Raw genomic sequence first — 9,575 nt, 5'->3', positions numbered from 1 at the left:
CTGGACTCCATTTGACTCTTTTGCAGGCTACGTGTGCTGCCTGGTCATTCAAATTGTCAATTTTAGGTGCAGAAGTGTCCAAACCACAAGTTCGCAAAAACTCTCTGAAAAATGGCTCCCTCCGAGTTAAGGTAAGCTCGCCTTTTGAGCGCTTTCAAGTTTATTCGTACTCTGAAAACTTTATCATATTCTCTCTCTCTCTCTCTCTCTCTCTCTCTCTCTCTCTCTCTCTCTCTCTCTCTCAATAATTCAGAGACTATATCAGAACTCAAAATGGGAGGGCAGGCTGTCCTCTGCTCAGTTTCCAGCGCCAAGAGCTACTTTTGCGAATCTAGCACGATGAACAGGCCGCGTCGTCTCCCCAGGCCTAACTTTAATTGCTACACAGCCGCTGATGTTAATGACTTCCGCTGCTCCTGCCGGCGTGCAAAAAAGATGATTTTGTGTGCGAATGGGCCTGTGTGTGGAGGCTTGGCAGGAGCCCCCCTCGTTCTGGGCCTGGCTGGGACCCCGCTCTTTGGGGGTCGCGGAGCCCCAGTGTGGGGGCTGGGAGACAGTGGGGCGCCGGCTGAGGGCGCCGGGGCTGCTCTCCGGAGTTTGAAAGAAAGGCCCGGGCAGGGCCGAGGCGGACTCTGGCGGGATTCTTTACGGGGCTGTGGCAATATGTCTTCGCTAGCCAGGGTCATTTGGCAGGACTGAATTGAAGCGGCCTTCGGGGCTGGGTTTCAGGATGGTTCGCGAAAGCAGGAGGGTGGCAGAGGATGACAAGGCGCGGGCTGCACCTTCAGGCTGGGTCTCTGGGTTTCGAGGCCAATTCCAGGCTGCCAGTCCCCAGAGCACCCTGGGGACCGCAGGTCCCTGTCTGAGGAGGGCAGCACACCCTCCCTGGCACCCAGGACCAGGCCCTGAACCTTGTTTGTCTGCCTGCACGTTCTTTTTATTTCGATGGGACTGTTCTCACCCGCCTGTGAGTCTGGAGCAATAAACTTTATGGCCGGATTTAACTTTAATCTTTGAATCCCCAGGCTAATTGAAAGGGGTTAAAGCGCTTTCTTTTCTTCCGCCCTGCCTTTCTTTTCTCTCTTCTCTTCCTCTTCCTCTCCTTCTTTTGTAGAAGTAAAACATCTATGCATAGGATCCTCCTAAGGCAGCTTAGGCACCCCCCTAGATAGCACTAAAGATAGAGAAATTTACTGTCTCTCAACATACAAATTCTGTCTTCCAAACTGTGCCCTAAAGTTTGGGGGGAAATAGAGGTGTCTTCAATGACCAACTTAAAAGTCCCCAGAGGCATTAAGTTGTTTTTCCTGACACATCATAAAGCATAGTTTAGGAAAGAAATTGGTCGTTTGTCAGTAGGAGATTTCCGCCTCTCTTTTGTTAGTTGTTCTTTCTGTTTGATCTCAGGAAATTTACATAATCTATGATTTCCAAAACAATCTCTAAAATTGTCCCAATGAGGGAAGTAAGGTGAAATAAATTTTTCCTGGGTACAAGTCTACCTTGGCCCCAGCTACTCATGTGCACCCCCACTCTCCAATGGCAAACCACACCAGTGAGTGGGGTCTTTTGAGGGAGTATCCACAAGGCACCTAGCAGGTTTCCCCTAACCCTGTTTGAGAAATGAAGGCAAATCTCAAACTGTATTGAGGAGCAACAAACAATGTGGTCTGTCTCCACATCCTCCTTGGGAGCTAGGTAATTTTCTGTAGGTATTCCTTAGTGTAGATATCTAGTGCTTAAAGAAAAATATATTAAAGTATAGATTTGGAATTTCTATAGACTTTATTTTGCAAAGGTCATCTACCCGCAGAATAAGTCCAGCATATGGCCTTGAAGTCAGAAATTCAAAAATCAAAACTTGGAGAGTTTTGTTTTGAAAAATTAAAACCTTCCCTTAAGTCCTGCTTTTCAGGAGTAGTGTGGCAAGAGGAAGAATCCTTGAAGTCACTTTGTGTACTCTATCCCAGTGAATTTTGGTATTGCTGCACTCAGGAAGAGGCGCCCGCATCTTAGTGGGGACCAGAATAGCATGTCTGCATGTGTGGGTTCCGTCTTATGTGTCTACGAGGATTCTGGATTCCTTCTTTTGCTGCTCCCAGTTTGGGGACCTTTGTTAGAAAACAGGATTTTTGGCTCCACTTCAGGGACTCATTTGGTGATCTTGCTTAGGTGTTTTCTTGGTGATTGAGATTAGAAGCAGAAGAAAAGTATCTAGAGATGCTGGAAGGTTCCTCTGAATACCTTGAGTGAAGAAAAGATCCACACCACTTCAGTGGCTGAGTTATTGGAATCATATCCAACATCATAAAACATAGATAATCTCTCCTGCAAATGTAAAAAAAAATACAGGCTATAAATATTGTCACTTACTTATTTCTGTCTGTGTTAATCTTCACAAAACTTGAGAATTTAAGGGGGCAGGTCAACCCATGTGGAGTTAAATGACTTTTAAGAACTACAGCATCTAGTCAGTCCTATGTGAATGTTATTGGAGGAATTTTTTTCTTTTTCCTATTTTCATAGGAAGCATACTAAAGACGTTGGCTGTTCTCCGCTCATTTAGTAGATCAGTTACTTCTTCTTGTGCATCCTTTTGAATTGTTTCTGGAGAGGAACTAACTTTTAACAAAATCACTGTCACTAAGAGCTTATGAGGACATCCAGCCTCAGCCCTCAGCCTGTGGCCAAAGTGTGAATCTGTGCTTCTCATCTTATACAAGGAGAAGGCAGCGGAAATGCGCAGAGGCTCGTTTGTTTCCACAAGCCTAAGAGACAATATTTCCTGAACTGTAAATATAATAGGAAGCTTCTGGTCACACACACTTAGGGGTTTGTCAGGATCTCTATAGTCTAATTTCACAATATTATGCCAAGATTCTCTTTCTCTCATGGACTTTGCTCTGCTGCATTGTTGGCAGCTCTGGGAGAGCAACACAGAATTTACTCCTAGAAACAGTCATGTTTATTTGTTGAGATCTAGAGATCCAAATAACCACATGCTATAAGATGGCCTATTGGAGAGGAAAACAGTCCTTTAAGCTTGAAAGAGTCACTTAGTGTCTTCTGCCTTGGCTGGGCATCTGCCCAGGGCTTGCCTACCTTGGAGAGGGCAGAGTATGGTGGGCTCCATCCCTGTGGTTTCTAAGAGGAGGATTCCCTTTTAGCTAATGACAAAACTATGAGTGGGACTCCCAGGCAAGGTTGAGGGGGTCAGCTGAGATTCCCAAAGTGTATGGGAGAGGATCCACAGTCCCAACCCTTCTAACCGCCAGCACTTGGAGGATGAGTTAGGGGTTGTTCTGTTTGGTGTTTTTCACCAAGAGATTTGTCCTTCTCCCACCAGATCCCTTCTCCACAAACCAGTCTTTTCAATAATAATATTTGTTATGAAGGTTATTAGGTAATTATTGCGATTTTGTGAAGCAGCCCTTGCTGGAGGTGAAGTCTGTCATCGCCTAACAAATGACGCCCATGCAGTTCACTGCCGGGTTAAGTAAATGCAGAGAAGATAAATCTGCACACCCTAGGAATCGCCAGCAGAGCACGCTTTAGTACAAGTTCACAGTCAACTTGCCTGCCTGGGCTGCTCTCTCAACAATTACAGCACCGTCTTTATTTTTAAATAAAGAAAAAAGTCTTCACCTCTCATTGCTGGCTTTCCCCCCATCTTCTTTTTTCCTTCATTTTTTTTCGAGATTCTTTTGTACTCCAAAATTTCATTGTTATTGAAATCCTAAGTGATTTCCAGTCAATCTAGTTCTTATCTATGTGTTGACAAAAAAGAGAGAGAGGCTAATTTAACAGGAAATACAGTCACAAACACATAAAAATATGCAGCTCATCCTGTAATTCCAAAGGCTCTGGCAGAAGGGCATCCTGAGATCCGCAGGGGCCTCTTCCCTCTGAAAGAAGAAGCTCAGCTTTGTGTATCTTTGTGGTTAGTGCGTTACAACTGTGGGTCAAAAAGTTGAGGGTCAAAAGTTTACATTGTGCAGCACTCTTAGTCATCTGCCCAGACAGAGTTTGATGTCAATGTTAGAGCTGCGATCTTGACTATCAGCACAAAAGATAAAATGGCTCAGAGTGACGCGTGTATCACGGTATGGACTCCAGGTGAACCCTAGTGGTTGAATGACCTCAATTACGGAGGAAAGGATAGAAAATTCCTCTTTTCAAGAGTAATACATGCTGTATTTCATGTTGAATTATTGCTTCCATTCTGAGGGAATAGCAGCAGGTAAATAGGCATATATTACTGAAACACCAACACTTCAGATGTTGGGGGACCACTAGTGGTTTGTGGGTTTGTCACAAAATAAAAATGCTCAGAATTCAGTAGTAGGCCCTTAATAAATAATGTAGCAAGTTTCCAAGGTTCCATCATATCCTCAAAGGGAGGAGAACAGCACTGTAAACCTCTTTAATTTGGAAAAGGGAATTTGGATTGGCCATAGTTTATTTTTCCCTTTTAACACATATAATGACCTTTAAAATGTGTAAGGATAAGGGCAAATACAGCTACTCTTGGCAATTTTTGAACATAGAAAATGCTTTTTCTGACATTGTAACCCACCAAAACCAAATAATTCTTAGGACTGGGGAGGGCAGGAAGTGGAAACCCTCCTGAAAAGAACAGAATTATCACCACCACCAGTGAGAAAATGTTCATTGGTGTGGGAAAAGTATTCACATTGTTGCAACTGCTGAAAATTTTTGTCGAGCTTACTATTAAACCACAACTGAATTTAAAATAAATGCTATAATCTACAAGTGAATGACTGCAGAAAATGCAGAAAGATGGAATCCATAAATGCCAGGTCAGTTTGTAAGCCCACCATAATAGACTTCTGTTCTCCAGAAAATACTTTTTAAAAATACATGTGGAATTTTGGGGAGGTGGCTGAGGAGAGGGGAAAGAAAGCTAGAGGAAGGGTGGGTGAGCAGAGAAGAAAAGAAACAGTATATTAAAGAAGCAGACTGGAACCATGAGTCATATGAGAATTGCAACTGAAGAGCTAAACAGTATTTTATGTATCTGGATCGGTTAAGTGTTGATGCCATTAGAATCTATTTTATAGGAGACATGTTTTCCTTTTCTATGTATTGACCTTCAAAGGGTCATTGTAGGAAAACAGTGGAGGAAAGAAACTGTTTTCCTTGGTTTTTCTTCTTCATTTTTGAGATAACTCAAGCACTCAGAATTTAGGCTATTGCAGGGATGTTTAAGATCATCCCCATATATTCAGTTTGATTAGGTTTAATAGTGCCAGGTATATTCAGTGGTAAAGTAAATATTTCCCAAACACTGCTTTCATGCAAGTAATCCGGGTGCTTCTACTGGGTAATGTGTAAAGTTTTTCTCTGGCCAAGAGTTCAGAGCCAAATGGGGTTTTGCCAGCTGAAACAGAAGAAAGGAAACAACTGTGGTGATTGCTGTTACAGCAGTGAACACATTACCACATCTGGGCTAGTAAAATTAAAAAAAAAAAAAAAGGGAAACTCCCTCTCTTGGAGACAATTATATCTCTTTAAGAGAACCTTTTCATTGTGCTTTTTGTTAAAACGGTGTAACCCTTCTTAGAAACATTTAGCTTCAATATGCAGATATCTCCATGCTAGTCTTTAAAGTGAAAGAAAAAGATACTGGCAGAAGTGACAGTGTTTTTAGAAATCTTTATTCAGATTTTGATCTTTAGGCCTCTACACAATCCTGTCTAAAATATAGGTGAAATCCTAAAGTGAATTTCAGTCTTTAAGCTTGGATTGTGTTCATCATTTTAAAGTGCTACCAGGAAAATACCCCAAGCAATTGATTGGTAAAATGTTTGGTGAAGTGTTATTCCTCTACAATGATAGCTAGGGTAGGTAGGAGAAGCCCCTAAATCCCACCATTAGGTGTTTTGAATTTCTGCCATTCCCCTAGTCTGCTCCAGAGAGGAGACAGAGAAGAAGTCTGGGTGACTCTGGCTCTAAAGAACAAAGGACAAATACAGTCAACACATTCCATAACGTTTACATTTCCTTTGCTTTTTTCCCTTGTTTTTTTTTTTTTTCCTGAGAAGGAGTGACCTGGGCAAAGCACCCTGCTCTCTAAAAGACACTGTATAGACCTTTTAGAAGTGCAAAGTCCAAGGCCGAGGTGAACTTCAGGTCAGCGCGTCTAACAAATATGAAAATGTCGGCTGGTGAAGGGCGCGCCTTGTGATTTAACAAAGACTGTCAATGTGTAAGATTAATAAGAAACAAAATGCACACGGTGTCACTGTTCGGTCACTTTGAAACTTGGGACAGGGTTGCATTCAAGAGGGAAGACTGTTCCAAATATATTCAAAATGATTCAAATCAGATTCAAACCAAGCTGCAAACACTGCCTCCCTCTCGCCCTCCCTCCTTCTCAGCCTCCCCTCGCTCTCTTTCTCCATCTGGGATGTGAGGACAAGATGAAAAGTTATTTCACCTAATGAGATTTTAAGAAAGCTTTTGTTGGGAATATGTTATCCTTCCACGTGGAAATGAGCAAATGTGCTTACCAGTTTCCCAAGGACAGGATAGCATTTTCACCGTGCTTGGGACTAGAGCCAGTTGGTGGGTGAAGATGAGCCTGCTCCCTCTCTGCTTGATTTGAAAGCATCCCATCTATTTTCAAGCAAGATGCTTCTGGTAAACTTCAGTTTTGGTTTTTTTTTTTTTTTTTTTTCTTCATTGAGTTAGTATCTTCCTAGTTTTTGTTTGGTGTCCTGGATCTTACATGGAGGCAAGAGATCTTTTTTTAAAGGTGTCTTTCAAAAAGATTATTTGATTCAGCAGAATTATGCTACGGCTTGCAAAGGGAGATTGTGGAAGGTTCAGAAAAGGTACTGAGATTGTTTATTATAGCCATAAATCTTGCAGTAAAATGTCAAAATGTCGGTGTGTGAGATAACACTTGGTGGTCCTGGCTCCATTTGTGTTTATGATAGGAACCGCAAAGACAAGTTACAGGCCTTGAGGGAATTCTGTGTAAGTCCATCTTCCTAAAGTAATAGAACCGCACAAAACACAGGCACAGTTAACTCATTTAGTTTAACTGTATACAAAACAGTGCCTGTGTCTCCTTAATACTTAAAAAAAAATAGAAGCTCCGTAGAAGGTTCTGAGGCTGAACAACATGGATGTCGTGTTTCAGGGTCTGTAAATATTAAACAGACACAATTAAGACTCTAGTGCTCAAAGCTGATGACACAAAGAGTGCAAGGTTCCCTTGTCAGGCTTTCTCCCCCGCCCCCAAGCTTAGAGAGTCCAAATTTCTAATATTGCTATATATGTATATATTGTTATACTCTATGTACGTACTATTTTCTTGCTTGGAAGATGTACACATTGGTTTAGGCAGTTGTACTGCAGACTAGATCCCTCCCTCCGTCTTGGAAGGATGTCTAAAGATTACAGTCAGTGTTCATTTCTGTCTAACTCAGATTTCATTAAAAACAAAATTTTTTCCAGAGGGCCCCACCTCAACGGACAGCACTCTTCACATACACCCAATATGGAAAACCTCTTTGTACCACTTCAGGGCAATTACAGATTCTAGTCAGAAAGCTAACATGATCCCTTTTTTAACCTCTTTTCCTAAATTAGTTTAAAGATTAGTCCCATATAATAGGCTTTATGTGGCTAAGCATTAAATGACTATCTATCAAATGGATATATTCCAGCATTTAGTAATTCATACAAGTAACCGATATAAATGAAGATAGAATTGACATTCTTTTTGAAGTGTCCTCAGGCTTGGGCTATAACTTTCCTTGTCTGCATTCCAGACTCAGTTGTGAGAAACCTGTTTATACTGCTCTTTCAGAAATCAATGAAGGTGCACCAGCTGAAATATCCTTGTTTTGTATGCCAATGTGAAAGTCATTTTTAGAATGGTAATTAGGTTGGTTTGTACTGCTTTAATCTAGCCTGAAAAGAGGATGTAGGTATGTTTATAAGTCAGACAAGGGAAGCTACACATTAACAATAAGGTATCAGTATTTACTTCAAAGATCAACATTAGCTGGAATGAATAAGTTATTTGTTAATAATGGCATAATTAGTTTACCCATCAAATTTCAATTACCAAACGGCAGGCAACAGTTCCCTTTCCCTCCTTTCCGGAACTATTGATATCCTTTATATGCTAATTTTCAGCAATTCAGAAATTATAGACTGTCCTGTAAATCCAACTCTAGCCCCAGATACACTTTCGGAAAGTATCGTCCAGAAGAGAAATCAAAATTCGTAGTTTCCAAAGATCTGTCCACGATCAGACTCGATAAGGGCTTGCTGGGGGATTGTTCCAAAATAGGAAGTTACGGGCTCCAAAGCTCGGGTCTTTTTGGGGGGTGGGGTGGGGGGAGGCGCTACTTCCTAGCATTTCCATCCTTGGGCCACAGTCTCTCTCGCAGTCGCACCTAGTAAAAACAGACATTTAGTTCTCGTGGCCACACTTGTCAAACTAGATGCTATTAGTAAGGTTCCAAAAAACATTGTAGGAAAAATCCCCAGTGGGTCTCCAAAAGAATAAAAAAGGAAAAACAAAAACAAACAAACAAACAAAAAAAAAAACCAGAAAGCGTCCATCACCGTTGGGACGGCCCTGCTCCGCATCCTTGTGCAGAATTCTCTAAGCTGCACTCCCACCTCCCCACTGCGGCTCCTTCCGTACTTCTCAAGCAAGCACTGGAGCAGACAGGACGCAGTGTGTGGGGAAGGAATCAACGGGTGAGAAAACGGGTGTGTCTGAGCAATCGTTTTATTCCGGGACCAGGATAAAAGGCGGGATGTCCCCTGGTCTCGCTGCCCTGCCCTCCGCCAGTAGGCCTCGAACACCGAGTACGCGCGGTCAGCGCCGAGCCGCAGCCGCCTGGCCTCTCAGGGGTAGGTCGAGGGAGGACGTGCTAGGGCCCGAGGGGACCCACCGCCGGCCAAGCCCCGAATTCTCAGCAAGAATTCGAGGCGCTGGGTCCGGGGGAGCGCAGCGCCACCTCACTGCCCCCGCCTCGGCCGGGACAGTGACATCCATCACCCACCCGCGCGTTTCCTGATCCGGGTCCGCGCGCGCGGAGCGCCCATTGGTGAGGGCGATGCACGTGGGGCGGGGCGGGGCGCGCGCGGGGCCTCAGCGAGACGCGCGCGCACGCGCGCAGGCGGGGGAGGAGCGCCTCGAACTTTGGTGGTGGCGTCGGCGGGAGGGGGAGGGGAGGGCACTTGACAGCGGGGGAGGGGAAGGGCGCAGAGGAAAGGGGGGATGGGAAGCGAGCGAGAGGGGGAGGGGCCTCCGCGAGCCCAGAAAAACGACAACGCGAGAAAAATTAGTATTTTTGCACTTCACAAATTAATGACCATGAGCTCGTTTTTGATAAACTCCAACTACATCGAGCCCAAGTTCCCTCCCTTCGAGGAGTACGCGCAGCACAGCGGCCCGGGCGGCGGAGACGGAGGCCCGGGCGGGGGGCCCGGCTACCAGCCCCCCGCACCCGCGACCCAGCACCTGCCGCCGCCGCAGCCCCAGCTCCCTCACGCAGGCGGCAGCCGCGAGCCCCCCGCCTCCT

At 44.3% G+C, this 9,575-nt stretch overlaps 2 protein-coding genes across 4 annotated transcripts in view; both read left to right on the top strand.

Annotated features, from left to right (window-relative positions):
- The window catches only part of Hoxa3 (homeobox A3), a 44,781-nt gene that overhangs the window by 12,327 nt on the left and 22,879 nt on the right, over positions 1–9,575 (top strand). For all 3 annotated transcript variants that reach the window (XM_004626487.2, XM_023709913.1, XM_023709914.1), the window contains exon 2: positions 27–131. The gene's annotated coding sequence lies outside the window, so the exon portion shown is untranslated. The remainder of the gene's footprint in view (positions 1–26; positions 132–9,575) is intronic.
- Hoxa4 (homeobox A4) overlaps positions 9,275–9,575 on the top strand; it is a 2,612-nt gene continuing 2,311 nt past the window's right edge. Inside the window, exon 1 of the mRNA XM_023709854.1 lies at positions 9,275–9,568. Within this exon, the coding sequence (XP_023565622.1) occupies positions 9,362–9,568 (207 nt within the window). The 5' untranslated portion in view covers positions 9,275–9,361. The remainder of the gene's footprint in view (positions 9,569–9,575) is intronic.

This window comes from Octodon degus, unplaced genomic scaffold (genome assembly GCF_000260255.1).
Source record: "Octodon degus isolate 3935 unplaced genomic scaffold, OctDeg1.0 scaffold00015, whole genome shotgun sequence".
In the NCBI taxonomy this organism is placed as follows: Eukaryota; Metazoa; Chordata; class Mammalia; order Rodentia; family Octodontidae; genus Octodon; species Octodon degus.
This window is presented reverse-complemented; position numbering and strand designations above follow the sequence as displayed.